General features: G+C 40.8%; 1 protein-coding gene across 2 annotated transcripts in view; it reads left to right on the top strand.

The window, feature by feature from the left end:
* Nucleotides 1-22,087, top strand: part of Hook3 (hook microtubule tethering protein 3) — an 86,232-nt gene that overhangs the window by 48,207 nt on the left and 15,938 nt on the right. The window contains exons 14-17 of one of the 2 annotated variants that reach the window (XM_021170330.2): nucleotides 7,333-7,402; nucleotides 9,494-9,634; nucleotides 18,483-18,570; nucleotides 20,924-20,929. In XM_021170330.2, coding sequence (XP_021025989.1) covers nucleotides 7,333-7,402; nucleotides 9,494-9,634; nucleotides 18,483-18,570; nucleotides 20,924-20,929 — 305 coding nt within the window. The remainder of the gene's footprint in view (nucleotides 1-7,332; nucleotides 7,403-9,493; nucleotides 9,635-18,482; nucleotides 18,571-20,923; nucleotides 20,930-22,087) is intronic. The other variant, XM_021170331.2, reaches the window with a different exon arrangement.

The following is a 22,087-nucleotide window of genomic DNA, read 5'->3' as shown; positions in this document are numbered from 1 at the left end:
GAGTGCTGGGATTAAAGGCGTGCGCTACCATGCCTGGCTGGTAAAAGTCTTTATAACCAACCCAAGGAGACAAGTCCTGTCTTCAGTGACGTGTTGAATTCATGTTGAGATGATTCTGAGAACAGATGAAAGTGAAAATTTGACAAAGCAAAATAAATTAAGTTTTTGAGCTGCTCACCAAGATCTTAACGGGCTGTGCTTGGGGAACTGAGTTCACTTAGCATCTTTAACCCAATTATGTAATCTCTTGAGCTTTACAAGTTAAAATCATCTGTGAACCTGGATACTGTCATTCTCAAAACTCTGTCGTGGCTTCTTTTAAAGTTTATCAACCTTGCCAAGTCAGTGATTTCTGCAAAAAGTAGAATGGATTTTGAATCATGAAGATACTTACCCCTGGGGTTGGCAAGGCTTGGCTACAAGCACTGGATGCCCCTCATAACTGGGTTTCAGGTCCCAGCACATAACTCAACCCCAGTCCCAGGGGATCCGCAGTTGTCTTCTGGCTTCTGCAGCACTGCAGACACATGGTGCACTTAACATATGCGAAAGCAAAACACTCATACACATAAATTAAAAGTAAGTCTTTAGGAAAAAGATTGACAAATTCTTAAAATGTTTAAGGAAAAAAATATACACATATGGAAGAGAGTAGTGCTTAGCTCACAGTGTGCCCTCTGCCACCCTTAGTCAGCACAGTAGGCAACTAGTAATGGCTAGGACAAGTTTCACACTTAACCCAGCCCTTGTTAGTTACCGGAAACAGCTTTCTGACTAGCCTTGGTCTCCCTCCTTACTTCTGTTAAGAACTTCATTTACCTCTTTCATACACTCTCACTCCTCAGTCCCCTCTCCATGACATCACTTCCTAGTGTACCTCGTTTGACTATCAGCTGCTGTGGAACTGCTGCGAGACCATTGGCTTTGCTTGTCCTCTTGACCTGTCTCCAGACCCGACCTGGTGTACAGCCCTGCTTCAGACAGCCCACGTTCTCCCATGCTACATTAGGATGACTGATATTCGAGGGGAGAGAAGCATGCACTCTCATGTAATGCACACACTTGTACGATGTGTGTGTGTGTGTATAATAGAGAAGGCTGTTATCTTCATTTCCTAATGTAGTCACTTCCCCTTTGTATCCTGAAGTTCTTTCTCTTTTCCCCATCAGCTCTACATTAGGTTTTTTCAGAGTTTTCATGATCTAACCTGAACCTTACCCCATTGCTCAGTCTCTAATAAACTCCCACGTTTATTCTTTTACTATATAAAATCCACCTGGTTCAATGTTTTTTGTGTAGTTTTTCCTCTAGAAATGATTAAGGAAAAGTTTCTAACAGTAAAATTGAAGAACAACCTGAATGTTTAGCAGGATTACTGACATTTTCATTCATCACTAAACTGTAAGTTACTAAAGATTAAGGAACGTTTTGTGTTTACCTGGCATGAAGGAAAGTGAATGTGCTGGGTGTGTGGTGGTGCACACCTTTAATCCCAGCACTCAGGGCCGAGGCTGGTGGATTTCTGAGTTCAAAACCAGTCTGGTCTACATGGTGAGATCCAGACTAGCCAGAGCATCACAATGAGACCTTGTCTCAAAAAATAAAAATAAAAAATATGGGAGTGTTCTAATGAGTTTCATTATAGCATTATGTATAAATCTTTGTATTTAGATCATTTCCACCCGTTGCCTCTTAAGGCCCCTCATACTCTTGCCAACCACCAGCATTTGATGTCATTTATTTTCTTAACAATAGCCAGTCTGATATCAATGAATAGATAGAATCTCAGAGTAATTTTAATTTGCATTTTTGATGCCTAATGATGTTGAACACTTTTTAAAATATTTACTGGTCATTTTGGTTGGTTGGTTGGTTGGTTGGTTGGTTGGTTGGTTGGTTGGTTTTGGTTTTTTTTCTTTGTTTTAGTTTTGAGAATTCTCTGTTTAATTCGCTAGTCAGTTTTTTAAGTTAGGTTGTCTGTTTTCTTGACTGTTAGTCTTTTTATATACTTTATATATTCTTTCTGCTTTTACTTTTTAATTCTTTGTGAGTTTCCCATGCACCCCACTCATCTCCTTGTTCCTCATGTCCACCCTTTGCCCTTGTAGCCTTTCCCAAAATAAAACACAAACAAAAAACAATAAAGCATAGAAGACATCTCACCATGGAAGCTGTAATAGTATGTCACAGTGTGTCCCACAGTACTTCCCTCTGTCCACACGTCTTCACATCTTCACTTGCAAATGTTCATTGCAGTGAGTCATTGGTCTGGTTCTATATCTCTGGCCTCTGTGACACACCATCAATATTCGATCCTCATCAGGACTCCTGTTGTTTCCCTGTGTCATGGAGATCCTGCATCTTTGGAACAGCAGGACTGGCCCTTTCACACATCTTAACCGTTAGGTCAGTTCAGAGCCCTGTTCCTGGCCTGGGTGGTAGCTGAGCTGGTCAGCTTTGCTGTGCAGTCCAGATGTGGATCAGGGCCTGCTCTCCCACGTGTTGCACCTGGTGAGAGGCAGGGCCAGCTCTCCTGAGCTCACACCCTGTGGCAGCTTTCTTAACTGCCAGAAGTGGTGAGGGGCAGGAGGAGTAACACCTCCACCCGTGCCACTCCATAGCAGACAAGTGGCGAGGTCAACTCTCCCACACTCACCTCTGCCATTAGGGCCAGCTCCATGTGCTGCCTGGGTGAGGCACAAGGGTGCCTGGGTGAGGCACAAGGCCCACTCTCCCATGCTGCCACTGGTGAGAGATGGAGCCAGCTCTCCAGAGCCATGCATTCAGTGAGGGCCGGGGCAAGTTACTCACAGCCCCTGGATATCCAGGTGGTCCCCACTGGCTGCTCCAGCTAGGGACATCCCCAAGTTCTCTAATTGGTAATATGATCCAGACACTGACCCCTGCTACTGCTACCTGGCCAGGACTTCACCATGGCCCTGGGTGGCAAGACTGGGCACTCACAATAAGCTACTCCTCTTTACCCTTGAGTCTCCAGTTCCATCTCTCTCCATAATGCTCAAGCGCTCTCTTTCTCTTTCTCTTCCATCTGACTACCACATACTCGCACATTGTGGTAGTCCTGCTGTAGGCTGGCCATGTGACTGGCAGGCCCCTGGGTGACATCCTCCATGGGTTGCTGCATGGAGTGTCAGCAGGTGGGCGACACTCATGCAGGTCTCTGTCTCCCTCCTTTTGTGCCACACTGCCTAGATTTCACTTGATTCAATTTAATTTAATTCTTATGAGTCCAAGGCATATGACAGCTTTAGCCACTAGTCCAGCAAGGATGAACAAAAGACAGGACTGCAAACCTGCCCTGCCCATGTGAGAACACCACCACTACCAAGGTGTCTCTGCCCTTTGCCAGGGGGGTCTTTATATATTCTAAGTGATGCTCTTTACCAGATATATAGCTGGCAAAGAGTTTCTCCTGTTCTGTTGACATCTCGACTCAGTAACTGTTTTCTTTGTTATAGAAAAGCCGCAGCCCTATTTTCCAACCATAGGTCTTATAACCTGAGTAACTGCAGAAATTTTTTACTTAAGCTTGTGTTTTCTAGAGTCTGTATTCTAGTTCATTATTCAATATATTTCTTCAATGTTCCAGAGTTTGCATTATAGAAGTTTTTCACTTCCTAGGTTATGTTTATTGCAAGGTGCTTTTTGTTTGCTTCTTTGCTTGTTTTAAGGGTAATGTGGATGGAATTGTTTCCCTGATTTTTCCCCCTCAGTGTATGTATTATTGGTATATAGGAATGCTACACATTTTTGTGTATTAATTCTGTTATCTTTCCATGATGCTGAAAGTCTGTGAGTTTTCTGGTGGAGACTTTTAGGTCTGTTGTTGTTATTGATGGTGGTGGTGGTGGTGGTGGTGGTGGTGCTGATGGTGTTCTTTGGGTTTGGGGGAGTGGTGAATTTGTTTTGTTTTGTTTCTCTGTTTAACAGTTCTGGCTGTGCTGGCCTGGAACTAACAGAGATCCACCAACCTCTGCCTCCCGAGTACTGGGAATAAAGGCATGTGCTAAGGTCTGTTCTTATGTAGAGTGCTATCATCTGCAAATATGGATCTTAGACTTGCCCCTTTTCTATGTGTATACCTTTATTTAATCTCCTTTGAGTCTGGCTGTACTAGCTAAGGCTTGCAGTAGGGTTCCGAATAGGAGTTGGAAAGGTGCACACTGTAGAACTCCTTCAGGAATAGACATATTGCTCAGTGTCAGCCACATTAACAAACGAAGGGGAAGTAGTTTCAGCTTGTACAGAAAAGGCATCTGACAAAGTCTAACATGTACTCCTAATTTTAAAAACTCAGAATGCCAGAAGTAAAAAAAAGTTTCCTGCACATGATAAAGAAACATTTAGAAAACCTCAGTGGTGAAAGAATGGAAGTTTTTCCTCCAAGACTAGGTGCCACAGACTGGGCTCATTGGGCCCTCCTCAATCCATGCGAATCAAGGTCTCAGACAAATGGGCATAGAGCCGGTGGGTGTGGGGATGACAAACAGACTGGACACGAGAGAGTGTGTTGAATCTGAGTGTAATTTGTCAAATCAAGCATCAAACTTTTTATACAGAAAAATAACAAGAAACCATGTGACATATCCTCAGAGTTACAGTGACACAAAACAAAAGGAATGTATACATCAAAACATGGCAGGGACCAGGCTGCTGCTTACCACTAAGAAGGGAGCCAGGTGTAATGCTAGTCTATTGTTAAGGCCACCACCAGGGGCTCTTAGTAAATGCCTGATTATGCTGTTTCTTTGGGCCTAGTGAAGAAACCTGTCTCAGGGGATTCCCTAACTCTTTCATGGTAAACCCACCTAGTCACTAGGCCATTGTGAAGACTGGCTATTGTCCCAAGTAAACACTCTGCAGACCAGCCCTGAGCTATTCCAGCTCCATTCTTTCTAATGCCTAATTAATTAGTTTCACCTTCTCTACTAGAAGTAAATTTGAATGTTACTGAATAGGTAACCTTCTCACTGAATTCCTACTGAATTCCAAGCTCATCTGCTTCAAGGATTTTCTAGGACGTTTGAACACTGGTGGAGGCTTACCTATGTCAGAATTCAATCTTTAAAGGCACTTATAATAAAACAGTACTGAAAGAGAGCATACACCATACTAACGCGGGGATAGGGTTTGAGTATATGGGTTATGAGAATGCCAAGGTTCCAGGAGGCTGAGTTTCCTTGAAACTCTTTGCCTCATGACTGCCTCCAGGCCTTTTGACCTTGACAGGCAGACTTCACTGGAGTGGGCATAGCAACTAAAAAGAAAATGAAGGTATCTGCCATCACCACTTTTCTTCAAGGTAATATTAGCATTTCTAGCCAGACCACTTAGGAAAAAAGGGAGCAGGCCGCAAAGAGAAAATAGATTGCCTATTGTGTATTCAAATGCAGAAGAATGAAATTGACCCAAAGGACCTAAATATAAACCTCACCATGTAGGCAAACATTCTGATCACATTTAGTTTGACAGTGATCCCCTGCAATTGGTGCCAAAAGCATGCGCAACAAAATAAAAGATGATTGAATGGGACTTTATTAATATTGAAAGTTTTAATGCACCAAAAAAATCACCTTCAACTGAGTAGAGGTAATCTACAAAATGGAAGAAAGTATTTTCAAATATTTGATTTAATATCCAGGGGCTGAGAAGATAGCTCAGTGGTTAAATAGCTTACTATGGAAATATGAGGACCTGAGTGTGAGCTTGATACTCAGTGAGAAATCCTATCTCAAAATATAAAGTAGTGAGCTAGAGAGATGGCTCAGTGGTTAAGAGTACTGCCTGCTCTTCCAGAGGACCTGGGTTTGATTCCCTTCAAGCTCCCAACCATCTGTAACTCAAGTTCCAGAGAATCCAAGGCAAACAAAAAAATATGCCAGGCAGTGGTGGCACATGACTTAATCCAAGCACGAGAGAGGCAGAGGAGGCAGGTCTCTGAGTTAGAGGCCAGCTTGGCCTGCAGAGCAAGTTCTAGGACAGCCAGTGTCAGACTAAGAAACCCTGTCTTGAAAAACCAAGCAAACAAAAAAGCAACTAGAAGAGCAATGCCCTTTTCTGGCCACTTCAGGTTCCTAGAACACATTTACATATATAGAAACATATATACACAAACATATAGAAAGTGCAGGTGATTGAGGAAGACAATTGAGGTCAGTTTCTGACTTCTGCGCATGATCTCAGACATATACATGGACACGGGATATATATACACAGAGACTACACAGAATAATGGAAGAAAATTGAATAATTATAAAAAATAAAACCCATTTCACATATGAACAAAGGAGTTAAATAGAAGGAACTATATATCTCCAAAGAAGATTAACAGATGGCCAAAACCCACAAGAAATAGTGATATTGTTGGTCACTAGAAAAAGACAGATCAATTCATTACACAAACTAGTGAGGCCAGTGCTCCTCCCACTACCACCATGACTGCAAACAAAGGAAAATAAACATTGATTGGAATTGGCTGGGAGAAGTTGAAACCATTATGCATTACAGGCAGGATGGGGCAGTGTTATAGAAATAAGTTTGATAGCTTGTTTCAAACATAAAGTTTACATGTGATTCACTAGTTCCTCTTCTAAGTACATTAATAAAAGAACTGAAAGTGGATACAGTCAGATAATTGTGCACATATATATGCACATAGCATTATTCACAATTACTACTAAGTAGAAATAATATGCATCCATCAACAAATTAAACACAATAAATGCATACACTGGAATATTATCAGTAAAAAGAAGAAAGTTCTGCAGAAGTGCTGTAATATGTTAACTAAGTAAAAAACGACCAATACACGATTCTGCGTACATGTCTGTCTGCAAGGCGACTCATTGACCCAGACAGATGAAAAGTAGAAGAGGGTTTACCAGGGAATTACAGGCAGGGAGAGAGCGTGCCCAGTAGTTATAGAATTTCTGTTTCAGTTCTTAAATAGTTGAAAACAGATAATGGTAATAGTTGGATAACATTGAAATGCACTTAATTGTATGTATTTATACCATTAAAATTGTTATAACAATAAATTAATTTTGTAAGGCTACTAAAACTTGGTCTTTACTTGAGAAAATTAGTTGATTTTTGCCTAGTATCCACAGAGCCTGGTTCAAATACCAAAACCACAAAACAAATAACAACTCCCAACGCCCCCCCCCCCAAAAAAAACAGAGGGTTTTTTTGTTTTTGTTTTTGTTTTTTAGGTGTTAAAATTCAGGGTAGTGCTTCCTGCAGACACTGCATCTTAAGCAAAGGAGGTAGTTGTGCTTTGTTGACTTTGTCTGCCTCTCCTTGTGTTTATAGGGTTAATGCCTCTGGGAAGCCAGGAATCTTCAGACAGCCTTGCAGCAGAGATTGTTACACCGGAAATCAGGTAAGGAGAATGGTAGTGGCAGTCACTCAGCACAATACCCTTGCAGAGCCCTTACTCTCCAGTGTCCACAGAACTAGCTCCTCTTATTGACATACATTTCAGCCTGAACTCACTCAGCATTAAATTTCCATGTTTTAGGCATGTTAGAAGCTTTTTTAACTTGACTGGAGAACTAATTATTTTCACTTGGGTAGGACAGTCTTGCACACTACAAAAGAAAACTCACATATCCCACTCTTGGATCCTCTGAAGACATCATGAAAATAACCAAGGCAAAGGCTGTGTCTTAGCCATCATCCTAATACATAATCAGTTATTAAGATCTATCTATCAACCACTAGGACTGGTCTCATAAAGGTGTACTGCTGCAAACAAGCTGTCCCCATCTGTAACAACTCTGCCTTCAGTATTCCTCACCGTATATTTAGACCTAGCATCTTAGAGCTTTCGCGTCCTACAGTACATCCTAGCATTATGTGTACAAATGGAAGGTGAGAGGAGGGGAACCAAGTGTACAGAAGGTGATGATGAATCCTCACCATTGCTGGGGGGTTGTTCCCTCTCTCCATCCTGGAATCCTGATGGAGGCCATCAGCCCCTCCCCAGCCCGTGATCTTTTACTTTTCTCTTGTTTCTGAAAACAAGTGAATTCTTTGAATGAATGCATCCTTATTCTTTGCAGTTATTTATATGTAAATGGCTGATCCTTTCCCTCAGCAGCAGCTAAGGAAGCCTGTTGGTTAGAGATTGTTAAGTTAGAAAGGAGCATTGACTCAGACCTGTTATTTTTTTCTGCATGTGTTTAGCTATGACTAAAGTAGTCTCAATATCCTGAAGAGCTAATAGGAATAATGAAACTATAAGGTGATGAAAACTTTATGGCATATGTCACGGACAGTGAGTTAACAGTTGATATTTTTCACCAATGTTAAGAGTTTTGGAGGAACTAAAATCCTCAAACAATGTAAAAAGTGGGGAGAAAAAGGTTTTGAAACAAAGTAGCAGAATATGTAGAAATGTGCCCATCTTTTCATTGAAAATTTGTTTTTCTGGCAAAAAAAAAAAAAAAAAAAAAAACCTTTGCTAAAAAAAAAAAAAAAAAAAAAACTTTTATTTGAAAAAAAAAAAAAAAAAAAAAAAACCCTTAAGGAAATACCTAACAATATACAGAAAGGTATTTTTACAAAGCAGATAACTATTAACATATTAAAAGCTTGCCATGCCATGGTGGCACACACCTTTAATCCTAGCACTTGAGAAGCTGAGACAAGCAAATCTTTGTGAGTTCAAGGCCAACCTAGTCTGTAGAGCTAGTTCCAAGACATCCAGGGCTACACAAAGAAATCCTGTCTTGACAAAAACAATTATTAAAATCTTGAAATAGGGCTTGAGAGATGGCTCAGTGGTTAAGAGCACTGACTGCTCTTCCAAAGGTCCTGAGTTCAAATCCCAGCAACCACATGGTGGCTCACAACCATCTGTAATAGGATCAGATGCCCTCTTCTGGTGTGTCTGAAGACAGCAACAGTGTACTTACATATAATAATAAATAAATAAATAAATAAATAAATAAATCCTTTTTTAAAATCTTGAAACAGATTATCTAAACAAATAATAATTAATTTATATATTTTAGTACTGTGTCATTTAAATTTTTGAGATATAGTATTAAAAGATTGTGGAGTTTTAAGTGTAACTAGCAAGTAGCAGTTTCTTTTGAAAAACAAATGTTTGTTTGTATGAATAAATACATAGAATTAGAGGATTTAGTTTCAGTAACAGTCATTTTACACTATACAGTTACAGTCATATGTTCATAGTTTAAATATATAAATAAGAAAGGAAATAGGGCTTGGAATTTTTTTTATCATTTGTCAGCATACACAGAAACTGTTACTTCAGAGTATACATTCTAGAAGGAGTTTAGTTTCTAAAGGCTATACCTTTTGCTTTTATTAAGGCACTGAATTTCTTACAGGCACTGAATTTTTCATTTGTATCCTGTGTTTTTATACTCTATATCATAATTGGCTCATGATTCATATAGTATCTTAATGAACCAGATAATCAGCTTTTATTTTTCTCATTCAGGGAGAAACTTATTCGTCTTCAACATGAGAATAAGATGTTAAAACTCAATCAAGAGGATTCAGACAATGAGAAAATTGCCTTATTGCAGAGCCTTCTAGATGATGCAAATCTACGCAAGAATGAGCTGGAGACCGAGAACAGGTAGAGTGTGCAGGTGGAGTGGCCAGCCATAGCTTCTTCCTGTGCCTTGGTTTTGGTATTTTTCAAGAAAGGCTTGGGATTCATTTGTTGAGAATAATTACAACAGTTCTGATTTCCCCTCCCTCCTGCTCCCCCTCCTTCCTGCTCCCTCTCACCTTCAGGGCCTCCTCTTTCATTAATTGTTATTATATGTATACATGTATATGATTATACGTATATGGGTCTTAATATAACCTCGTTGCTTGTATGTATGTTTTTCAAGGCTGAACATTTGTCACTGTACCAATTGGTGTGCTCCTCCCTGAGGGGCCACCTCTCCCACCCAGCTTACTTGGTTGTCTGTAGCTCTTTGTGGAAGCTGAGGCCTTGTGTGTGGGCTTTTCCCCGCCCACTTTGACATGTCTATTGGTGACATCTTAGTTCAGCTATTATGTTTCTTTCTAAGATTATTTGTTTGTTTGACCTGGGGTTTTAGTATAGAGTCCTGGCTAGTTGGGAGCCTAGAGAACTGCCTGCCTCTGCTGGGATTAAAGGCCTGTACCACCATCCCTGGCTTTAAAAAAAATATGGAGAGGATTAAAAATATCTGATACAGTTGTACTTTTTCACATCAATTGCAGTTCACAGGGTAAGGTTTGGAAGGGTCAGCTGGTGTGGAGTTGAACTGACAAAGTCTTTTTCCCTAATGTAAAAGGGCCTTAAAAGGAGTTATTTTGAAAATATAGAAAATGTCAGATTAACAAGAAAATTGCTTTTCTGCTTGTAAATTTTCTGTCTTAGTGTTTCACAGTTTTTCGAAGTCAGTTACTATAAAATTAGCTTCTTCTGATGGTTTACTTTATACTCCGTCATGACTTTTCTTCCTTTTCCTTTTGGAAAATTTAACCTCCTCTCTTTTCCCATACCCTCCCCTCCCCTTTCCTCCTACCCCCTCCTGTTCTCATAGCCCTGGCTGTCCCAGAACTATCTCTATAGAGCAGGCTGGCCTCAAACTCAGACTGCCTGCCTCTGCCTCTGCCTCTCTGCCCCCTGCCCCTCCACCCCTCTGACAGGTAAGGCTGTGACACAAAGGAACGACCTAAAACAGGAGCCGTGACAGATGAACATAATTGCATAGGCCTAGTTCAGCATCATTTTATTTAAATAAAAAAGGGGGAGATGTGGGAAGCCACAAACGCCATTACAAGATGGCGCTGGTTTCAGTAAGCCAATGCCCATGAATATGGGTAAACAACCAATGTGCGCATGTGCCATAGAGTTTTTTGCCAAGTCACTGCCTGGCCCGAGGCCTATTAATGAGGTACTGAAAACATAACCAATCAGGTATGGACATGTCACTCCTAGGCCTATATAAGCAGCACCATTTCTGGGGCTCGGGGTCTTTCCCCTACACAGTCCATGCTCTCCCAATAAACGTGTTGCAGAAGGATCCTGTTGTGGCATCTTACTTGCTGGCGAGTGGGCGTCTGCCTCTGCCCCTCTGCCCCTCTGCCCCTCTGCCCCTCTGCCCCTCTGCCCCTCTGCCCCTCTGCCCCTCTGCCCCTCTGCCTCTGCCTCTGCCTCTGCCTCTGCCTCCAGGGTGCTGGGGTTAAAGGTGCACCACCACATCTGGCTTTCTTAACTGACAGACCTAATACTGTTTTCCCTTTTCTCTTTCCTTCTTTCTTTCTTTCTTTCTTTCTTTCTTTCTTTCTTTCTTCCTTCCTTCCTTCCTTCCTTCCTTCCTTTCTTTTTTTTTCTTTTTGAGCTGACATGTTGTTGGTTTTTTAAATTAGATATTTTCTTTATTTACATTTCAAGTATTATCCCCTTTCCTAGTTTCCCCTCCGAAAATCCTCTATCCTCTCCCCCCTCCCCCCGGCTCCCCAACCCACCCACTCCCACTTCCTGGCCCTGGCATTCCCTTATACTGGGGCATAGAACCTTCATAGAGACCTAGGGCCTCTCCCTCCGTTGATGACCAACTAGGCCATCCTCTGCTACATATATAGCTAGAGCCATGAGTCTCTCCGTGTATTTTCTTTGATTGGTGGTTTAGTCCCAGGGAGCTCTAGGGTTGCTGGTTAGTTCATATTGTTGTTCCTCCTATGGGGATGCAAACCCCTTTAGCTCCTTGGGTACTTTCTCTAGCTCCTTCATTGGGGACCCTGTGCACCCTCTAATGGATGACTGTGAGCATACACTTCTGTATTTGTCAGGCACTGGCAGAGCCTCTAAGGAGACAGCTATATCAGTCTCCTATTGAGCTGACATGTAATTGTGCTCTTCATGCCTGTGTCATCAATGTGGCTGTCTCCCAGGATTTTAATTTCAAATTTTTTTAAAGATTTACTGATTTCTGTTTTATGCATGTAGGTGTTTCTCCTATATGTATATCTGTACACTGTGTGCATGCATTGCCCACAGAGGCCAGAGAGGACATGAGGTTTCCTGGGACTAAAGTTACAGATGGTTGTGAGTTGAACCCAGGTCCTTTGAAAAAGCAGCCAGTGCTCTTAACCACTGACTGAGCCATCTCCCCAACACCTCAGCTTTTTTCTTTTCATACACAAGTACTGCATTTACGTCATTTCCCACCATCCTCCCCTTTCCATCTCCAATGCCTGCCATATCCCCCTCTCAAATCCATGACCTGTTCTTCTATAATCACTATTATTACACATGTGTATACAAACCTACTGAGTCCATTTAGCATTGTTCTTATGTGCACATGGTTAGGGCTGCCCGCTTGGGATTGGATAATCTAGCAAGGGTCAGAAAGTGGGCACTGCACTGAAGAAAAGCAATTCCCCCATTCAGCAGCCCTAGATGGCCTGTAGCGCTTCCTCTGGGGTGAGGCCTTATGACATTTCGTACTCACAGTGGCATGTCAACTGATGGCGTTACTGTTCAGGTCTTTGTTTAGGCAACTCTACTGTTGAGATGTCATGGGTACAGAGTGGAGGATTTCATGAATAGACAGATGTAGTTTCTAGAAGATCTGTACCACAGAAGGCACCCTGGTCTTCTGGCACTTAAAGTCTTTCAATGCTCTTTTTAACCTTAATGTTCTGTGAAGGGGTTGCCTTGTAGATGTACTAATAGGTTGGGCACCCCATGGCTACTTATTCTTTGTACTTTGATCAGTTGTGAACCACTGTAGTAGTCTCCATCTACTTTTAAAATGAAGGTTCTTGGATAAGGTGAGAGCTTCACTTACCTGTGGGAACAGAATTTCAGTTAGAAGTTAATTAAGATAGAAAAATGGCAGCAATAGGCTCTCCTCTATAACCTCTCCAGCAACAGGTAGTTGCCTAGACTTACAGCGAGTTCACATTGACTAGACCTCAGCTCCAATTGCACAGCTCTTGGTCACACCAAGCTAAAGTGCCAGTGGTGCATCCCGAGGGCTATTCCCCCTAGGCCTGTCACTGTCACTGTCATTGTTGTGGTTTCCAGGCTTCACAGTTGGCTAGGACTGCTGATCGCCTTCTCACTCAGGTAGGCACACTACCTCTGATGCTGAGACCTAGTCTTCAGGGAGCCGCCTTCCAGCTCAGTCCAGCTTGACTCCCCAAGTTCCAGGTCTGAAATATGTGCTGTCTTTCGCAATGGGAGCTTAGAAAGAGTAGAACACAGAGAAAAGGAACTTAGAGAAGACTATGGAAGTATCTTGAGTTGCACTCATTGGTCTCTGTATTTTACCCATTCTGATCAGATCTGCTTCTTCCTACTCTAAATTTTATTTTAGTAGGGAAAACATCCATAATTCTTTTATATTGTTTCTCCCATACATACTAATTATTCTTTTCTTTTCATGAAACAGAGCAGGTAGTTTTTATACTGTGCCTATATTATACAAATGACTTAGTTTTCTGTGACATCATCATCATTATTATTACATTATTATTATCACATGTTAGTTCCCACATCTGTAGGTTACACTATGTTGCAGGAAATACTAAAAAAGAATGGCAAGTTCCCATGCTACACCCTGCTATCCTCAGCCCCAGCGCCGGCCAGTTCTTATCCTGCAGAGACTCTGACTCAGAGCTACAGAATCTCTCCACTGGCAGGTCACTACCATGCCAGCCCAATGCTTCAGATACCCCACAGTCTCTGTGGCGCACATCAGGCAAACCCACGCTTTGCCACCATACCTTTCTCTCTTGAACCCAGGTGAGCCACCACGTGAAGGAAAACACAACACAAACTTAGTTCAGAAACAACAGTAACTCAGTCTCTGGGCACAACAACTAAAATCCTAATCTTGTAAGTCTTCTTAAATCTAAATCCTCTGGAGGCGAATCCTGATGGACCCGACATTGAAACCAGGAGACATTTGTAGCTACATCTTGTCCTCACGCTATCCCTGTCCAAAAGGACCTAACTCTCTTCTGCTTCCTCTCTTCCCCTCTCCAACCCAGTGATTGGCTCCTTTATTCATTAGGGGATGGTTCACAAGAAGTCACCTGAGGCTTTCCTAAGTCACCTAAGTCATTCCTTGTTCACAGCCTCTTCCAGCAGAGCGGAATTACCATCAAAATATAAGCAACACCAGGGCTATCCACAACACTGCTATAGCATTTTTATATTTAAATATCATGTTTTTTGTTTTGTTTTGTTGTTTGTTTGTTTGTTTTGTATAAGGACACTGTTGCTGTCTTCAGACACACCCTGAAGAGGGCACCAGATCTCATTACAGATGGTTGTGAGGCACCATGTGGTTGCTGGGAATTGAACTCTGGAAGAGTAGTCAGTGCTCTTAACCATTGAGCCATCTCTCTCACCCCAATATGTCATGCTGCCCCCCATCCCACTCTATCCAGGGCACACACATCCCTTGGGCCTTTCCTAGTTCTTAAAAGCAGTCTCTATTCTAGTTCCACTTAACACAGTATCCTCCAATCCCATCTTACAAATGACAAATTTCATTATTCTTTTTGGCTGAGTAAAATGTACTTATTCAATGTTTTCTTTATCTATTCATCTATTGTTGGCCACCTATGCTGTTAATATTAGCTTTGTGAACAGTGCTGTGATAAACATAATTGTATACTGACTGTGACTCCCATCTAACCGAGGCTATAACTCCAGTCCCAGAGCCAGGAAATCTCACACCCTCTTTTGGGCCTCTGTGGGCACTGAATACATGTGGTGCACAGACATACATTCCAGTAAAACTCCCATAAACATAAAACTAATAAATAAATAAAAGACAGATTTTCCAGCATTTGTTCTTTGGGGACTTTCTGTTTTTTAATGATTTGGTTACTTGATTTTGGTTAAGGTTTCTTTTAATCCTTTATAAATTGCTGCACGTTAATTCTTGTCATATGAATAGCTGACAAAGTGTTTCTCCCATTGCATAGGCCTCCTGTTCATGTTTTCTTTTATTTGATACACTCTAAGTTGTCAGTTCTTTCCTTTTGCCTCCTGAAGTCTTGTTCTCCTGTTGAGGACCTTCCTGCCTATGCCAGGGATACTGTTTGTCCTGTTTTCCCTGTGTTTTCTTATAATAGCTTTCAAGTTGCAAATCTTAGGGTCTTTGACTCACTTTGAATGGATGTTTGCATGGAGTTTCGTTCTTCCACATGCAGATACCTTTCTCTGGGACCATTAGTTTTACAAGTTGTCTTTGTTGCCAAGAATCCTGATCTTGTGTCCAGAGTTGCTTGACTGAGCACGCATTTCTGGAACGTCTTTTACATCGTTGGGTATGTCTAGTTATACCCCAACTCCGCTATTTTTTTGTTGTTGTTAGAACTCTCCAGTTGTTTTAATCACATGAGAAATGCCACCAGCATTGGTCCCTTTATTTGTATGGATAATACCAGTGGAATTTTGACAGGAATTGCATTGAATCCACACTTGTTTTGGATACTTTGGAAAGCATAGCAATATTAATTCCATCAAATGGAAGCTCTTCCCATCTTCTTTGAATCTTCAGTTTCTGTCCTTAGTAATTTTGACTCTGTAGGTATTTTATATTCTTGGTTAGCTTTATTCCTAGAAATGTCTGGGGTTTGGTTTGCGAATCACGTCAGGGAATGTGGCAGCTGTTGGAATTTCTGTTCTGGGTTCTTTTTTAAATTTTATTTAATTATTTTATTTGATTACATTCTAGCGATTGCCCCTCCCTTGTGCTCTCCCCTCCCTCAGTTCCTCATCCCATTCCTCCTCCCCCTTGCCTTCAAAGGGTGCTCCTCCTACCCCCTCCAGACATCCCCCTTCCCTGGGGCCTCAAGTCTCTCCAGGATTAGGCACATCTTCTCCAACTAAGGCTAGACCAGGTAGACCTCTGCTATATATGTGTCAGGGCCTCGGACCAGTGTGCTGCCTGGTTGGTGACTCAGTCTCTGGAAGCTACTGGGGTCCGGGTCAGTTGAGACTGCTGGTCTTCCTATGGGGTCGCCCTCTCCTTCAGCTTCTTCAATTCTTCCTCTAATTCAACCATAGGGGTCCCCGACTTCAGTCCAATTGTTGGGTGTAAGATTCTGAGTCTCTCAGTCAGCTGCTGGTAGAGCCTCTGAGAGTACAGCCATGCCAGGCTCACGACTGTAAGCACACCATAGCATCAGTAATAGTGTCAGGCCTTGGTGCTCCCCATGAGATGGCTCCCAAGTTGGGCCAGTCACTGAACAGACTTTCTTTCAGTGTATTCTCCATTTTTGTCCCTTCAGGATTTTGTTTTGTTTTGTTTTGTTTAAGATTTATTTATTTTATTTATGAGTACACTGTAGCTGTCTTCAAATACACCAGAAGAGGGCGTCAGATCTCATTATGGTGGTTGTGAGCCACCATGTGGTTGCTGGGAATTGAACTTGGGACCTCTGGAAGAGCAGCCCATGCTCTTACCCCCCCCCCCCGAGCCATCTCTCCATCTCCCTTTAGTTCTTTTAGATGGGAACAATTCTGGGTCAGAAAATTTGACTGTGGATTGGTAACCCTGTCCTTCCACTTGGAGCACTGTCTGTCTAATGGAGGTGGACTCTTCAAGTTCCCTCTCCCCACTATTGGGCTTTTCGGCTACAGTCATCCCCATTGACTCCTGAGAGTCTCTTACCTCCCAGGTCTCTGGGATTTTCTAGAGGATCCCCTCATCTTCCACCCCCAGAAGCTGCATATTTCCACTTATTCTCCTGCCCCCCATACCTAATCCTGCTCCCTCTTTTCCTTCCCTCTCCCCTCTCCCACCCAGATCCTTCCCTCCCTCTGCCTCCCATGATACTTTGGTTTCCCCCTCTAAGTGGGATTGAAGCATCCTCACTTGGGCCTTCCAGCCTGTTAAACTTCTTACAGTCTATGGGTTGTGTCCTGGGTATTCTGGAGACTTCAACAACTTAGGGATTCTTTCTAAGAAAGTTCATTATCGGTGTAGAAATTAACTCCTATTGGCAGGGTTTGGTAGTTTATTTCTTCAATCCCAGCCCTCAGGAGGCAGAGGCAGTGGATCTCTCAGAGTTTAAGCCAGCCTGGTCTACATGGTGAGTCCCAGGCCAGCCAGGACTACATAGTGAGACCCTGTCTTAAAAAAGAAAAGCTACAAAACAACAAAAAAAAAAGCTACTATTTTTGGATATTGATTTTTCTATCTTGCTGTCTAACTCAAATTTTTTGGCAGCTTTTAAAGTGTTTGGTATAATCTTCAGGATTTTCTTTGTATAGTATCTTGTCATCAACAGAGATCATTTATTTTCCTCCTTTCCCTAGCAGAAGGATCTCTGAAGTATCATGTAGCAAATAATTAATTATGTTAGTATGCCAGATGATCACTAAAATGTCATAAAATTTCCTTTTATAATCCTTACAATAGTATTATTAACTCCATCTTAAAACTGAGGAAGCTGAAGCTAAAGAATATTTAGTAGTTTTCAGTTAGCAGATTTAAAAATGAAAGCTCAGGTCGTCCAGATCCCAAAGTCCACAGTGGCATTTTAGATTAACAACCAATGAAGGAGAGAGGAAAGCAAAAGTGAGGCTGTTAGGTTTGGTGTGGTTTGATTTTTTTGACAGGCTCATAGTGTATATGAGGCTGGCCTCAAGCTTACTTTGTACGTAGGGATGACCTCAGCTTCTGACCTTCCTTCCTTCACCCCCAAGTGTTGGGTATCACAGGCATATCCCACTATGCCTAGTTTATACATAGATGGAACAAGTGCTCTACCAGCCCCAGAGTGAAATTATAAATAATACAAAAAATAATATGGACATAATCTTTACTTATGATAAGAAACTGCCAGTGTTATTGCAGTTACACAGTGCCACTGCAACCAACTGTGCCTGTGCTTTTGCAGTTACACAGTATCACTACAACTGTGCCTGTGCTTTTGCAGTTACACAGTGCCACTACAACCAGCTGTGCTTGTGCTATTGCAGTTACACAGTATCACTACAACCAGCTGTGCTTGTGCTATTGCAGTTACACAATGCTGCTACAATCAACTGTGTCTGTGCTATTGCAGTTAGTTTTACAGTGTCAATACAACCAAGTGTGCCTGTGCTATTAGTTTTACAGTGTCAATACAACCAACTGTGCCTGTGCCATTAGTTTTACAGTGTCAATACAACCAACTGTGCCTGTGCCATTAGTTTTACAGTGTCAATACAACCAACTGTGTCTGTGCTATTGCAGTTATACAGTGTCAATACAACCAACTGTGTCTGTGCTATTGCATGTACACAGTGCCACTACAACCAACTGTGCCTGTGCTATTGCATGTACACAATGCTGCTACAACCAACTGTGCCTGTGTTATTAGAGTTACAACTGAGTCCATAGTTTGCCAATGATGCTCTGGGTGAAATCAGTATGACCACCAAAGGGGAAAAGATACACTTGGAGAATTAATATGCATTTACTTTTCAGGCTTGTGAATCAGAGACTTCTAGAAGTACAGTCACAAGTAGAAGAACTGCAAAAATCTTTGCAGGATCAAGGTTCAAAAGCAGAAGATGTAAGTTTTGATATGTTCCAACCATGCTCCAAAAGTTGCGCAAACCTGAGAAAACCTGTAGTTTTGATACTTTTTTTAAAAATGTGTGTAAGTTGTGGAGGCATATACGTGTGTGTACCCATGTACTCCGCAGCTCACCTGTGGAGGTCAGAAGACAGCTTATGGGAGTTATTGCTTCCGTGTGTCGTTAGAATTGGTGGTGAATGCCTTTATCATTGAGCCATTTCTCAGGCCCAGCTTCAGTTTTTTTTATTTTATGATATCCAATAATTTAGAGTTATACTGGTGATAGGGAAGAAATACTGTTTTTCTTTTCAGTGGCATTCCTTATTAAATTGACTCTGCAAGAAACTGAAAGTTCACTTGTATTATCAGCCAATATAGTAAATTGACAGAAAAGAAATGTAAAGGCATGCCCAAGAAGAAAGTTTTAATATAAACTGGGTATTTAAGAAAATAATGCCATCACCAGTGTCCTATCATTTCTGAGCTTCTGAATCCACACTGACCTCTTTATATTCTTTATCACTCTGCATATCTCTGTCATAGCTCTCCTCTGCTGTTGGCACTCTCTGGACTAGTGCCTGTGCCATATTAGATATGGCTTATAGCAGCTCATGCACTAACCACCATTCACAGTGCTCAGTAGCGCCTAGTCGACAGTCTCTGGCAGCAATAAGCAAGTTATAATTGGCAAATCCTTTATACTAGATAAAGCATACACAATAAAACTAAAGCACATAGATATTAAAGAACAGTGTAAAGAAAAGGGAGGTTAAATGTTAATAAATCAGCCTTGTTCTCTGCTGCCAGTGCACTTTGACTGTAGTCTCAGACATTTGAGTTTAAACTTCCTGGAGTGTTTCCATTGATGAGTCAGATGGAGGAATCTTCTCCATCCTTATTGACACAGAACATCTGAAAACAGACGAGCGTTAAGTAAATCACCTTTAGAGTCTAGGAATACTGAATATCAAAGCCCTCGAGGCCTTAGACTTAGTTGGTTTGTCTACACATACATCTTATTTAGATCATCAGTGTGTCAGTTTGATTTATTATTTATTTTATTTCTTAATGAGTTGGTAATTGTTTTAGTTTCCCAGATCAGTTCACAACTGCTGTCATTTTCAACATTGTTTTTAACTTTTATTAGCATGGAACTAGTATAAAATACCAAGCCTGTTTGTTGTTGTTCTTGTTCTTTTTCTTTTTCTTTTTCTTTTTTTTAAGAAAATTGTTGTGGTTCCAGGATCCAAATCAAGTGTTCTACTACAAATAGCCATACCCATACCCAATGTCATGCTTTAAAAAAACATGTATAAACAGAAAATCTCAAAGAAGTGAAATTAGTATACTGTCATAACAAAGCTTAATTGGCAGCATCTTAGAAGTGAATCACTGGATGTGGTAGTTCTTAATTTGTTGACATCTCTAGATCCCTTTAACCAATATGTAAAATTTATTTGGGCCTGAAAACTTTGAGGTGACTGTTGTGGATTTGTTTTTGGTAGAAAGGGGAAAAGAGGGTGCACAGGAGGCAAGCATGGCGAGGTGTCAGCTAACTAAATGCTGTCATGCAGCAGGGACCATGTGTGGAGCCTCTCGCTTAAACCAAAACATGAAGGGTTGTTCTTTAAAGGAACTTGGCATAGCTTAGTATCGCTGTGATAAATCTAATTAGATATGTGTGCCAGTGCTTTAGGGCTTATACTTCAGAGGTGAATATTTGCATAAACTGGTCACCTTTTAACTGCCTACCTCAAATCTAAGCAAGATTTCCCGCCACATTCTCTGCACACAAGAATCAGGTGGAAACTTTATTCTGTTTTGAAGACTCCAGATTCCTTAGAGAAATAATTAGTTTAGTTCAGGGTGTGTAGTTCTTTTACCCCATTAGATTTTTGATGTTTTTCTCTTTTCTCCTCAATAACCTATAGTGTTGCATCTCAGGTGTGATGCATAGAGCAACCTCTAGGCCTGATTCCTTCTCTCTAAAGAAGACATAATTGCTGCCTTTTCTGTTATCAAAACAGCTTTTTCTTACAACCTTAAGTCAGAGCGTGATGGTCTGCACATTTTTATTATTATTTTTATGTCATTTGTTTTTAGCATGGAAGCAGAAATTCATTGTTATATCCAGTCATATGGATAATTTGAGCTAGCCACAGTATATAAAACTTCAGAGAACAAAACAGGATGAGGAGACCATAGAAGAAAGAGAAATGTACAATTCTGAAAAATGCATATCTTTTTACTTCTGTTCATGAATTACTAAATGGTTCCTTCTCTTGGCTGCTGTGTTTGCTTCATACTAATATGTCCTCTCTGTCTCTTGGCATGGTTTCTACTCAAGGCTATTGTAAGTATGGCTTCCTATTCATTTCCATATACTTAGAAGTTTTTAAATTGTATACTATATCTGATACTATAGTCAGTAATACTGAAGTCTTAGAGTAGGACTCATGAAAACTGAATATGCTAAGATTACTTGCTTTATAAATACATGATCTTTACAATGGAAACTCTTAAAGTATATCAAAATCTTAATGTAGAAACGCTCTCTCTATTAATTCATTTATGTAATTTATTTTGATACAGGCTTCCTTTTATAATCTAGTCTTCTCCAGTCATACATTCTGATAGGTAGTCTTCAGTTGGAAAATCACTGACCACAGGATGCATGGGAAGGAGCTGTGCCTAGGACTTGGGGTCTCTGCCATCCCGGGCAGAAATAACTACATGTGCTTTGGCTTAGCTTCCTCAGATGTACGGTGGGGCTAATATTAGTGTTGTGGGGTTTGTATGATGTATATAACAGGCTTTAGTTAATGTCTGGCATATTGGCCTTGTATTTAGTTATTTCACTATGCAAATTGTAATAATTCAAAATAACTTTTTAGGATTTAATCAAAACATGTCAAGAATTTTTAATATTTCCATTTCATCCTCTTAGCAAAGAGAGAGCAAACAATAATTCTTTTAAAATAAATATTAAAAGCTAGTAATTATCTTTTATCTTTCTGTAGGCTTGGAAATAGCAGTAGAGGATTTTGGTCTAATTACAATTGTCATAATGAAAAAGATGTGAATTTGAAATATCCCAAAGCTGTGTTACAATTGACTTGAATAAAATCAAGCATATACATGAATACACCTAAGACCCCAGCCCCATGTAGGAGGAAAGTCATAAGCTCAAGGCAAACTGGGCTCTGTACATGGTGAATTGCAGGCCTTCCCTACATGGCAGGAAGTAGGCAGACATGAGTAAATATATATGGTGGTCGTCATTAAAGAGGACAACTAAAAATTAGAGGGCTTTTCCTTCTCCTTGTTACTGTTATTAAGAAATTGAGCAATTTGTTTTATAAGCCTACATTAATTGGTTTTGAGTGTCATTTATCACATAATTTAAAAATCCATTATTAATATCTACACTTATATGTGTCAAACTATGAAACCACTAGTAGTCTTTTGTTAAATGTTTTTTTTTTTTTTTTTTTTTTTTTTTTTTTTTTTT

The sequence above is a fragment of the Mus caroli genome, chromosome 8 (assembly GCF_900094665.2).
Source record: "Mus caroli chromosome 8, CAROLI_EIJ_v1.1, whole genome shotgun sequence".
NCBI lineage: Eukaryota > Metazoa > Chordata > Mammalia > Rodentia > Muridae > Mus > Mus caroli.
Note: the sequence above shows the minus strand (reverse complement) of the source record. Positions and strands in the feature narration are given on the sequence as shown.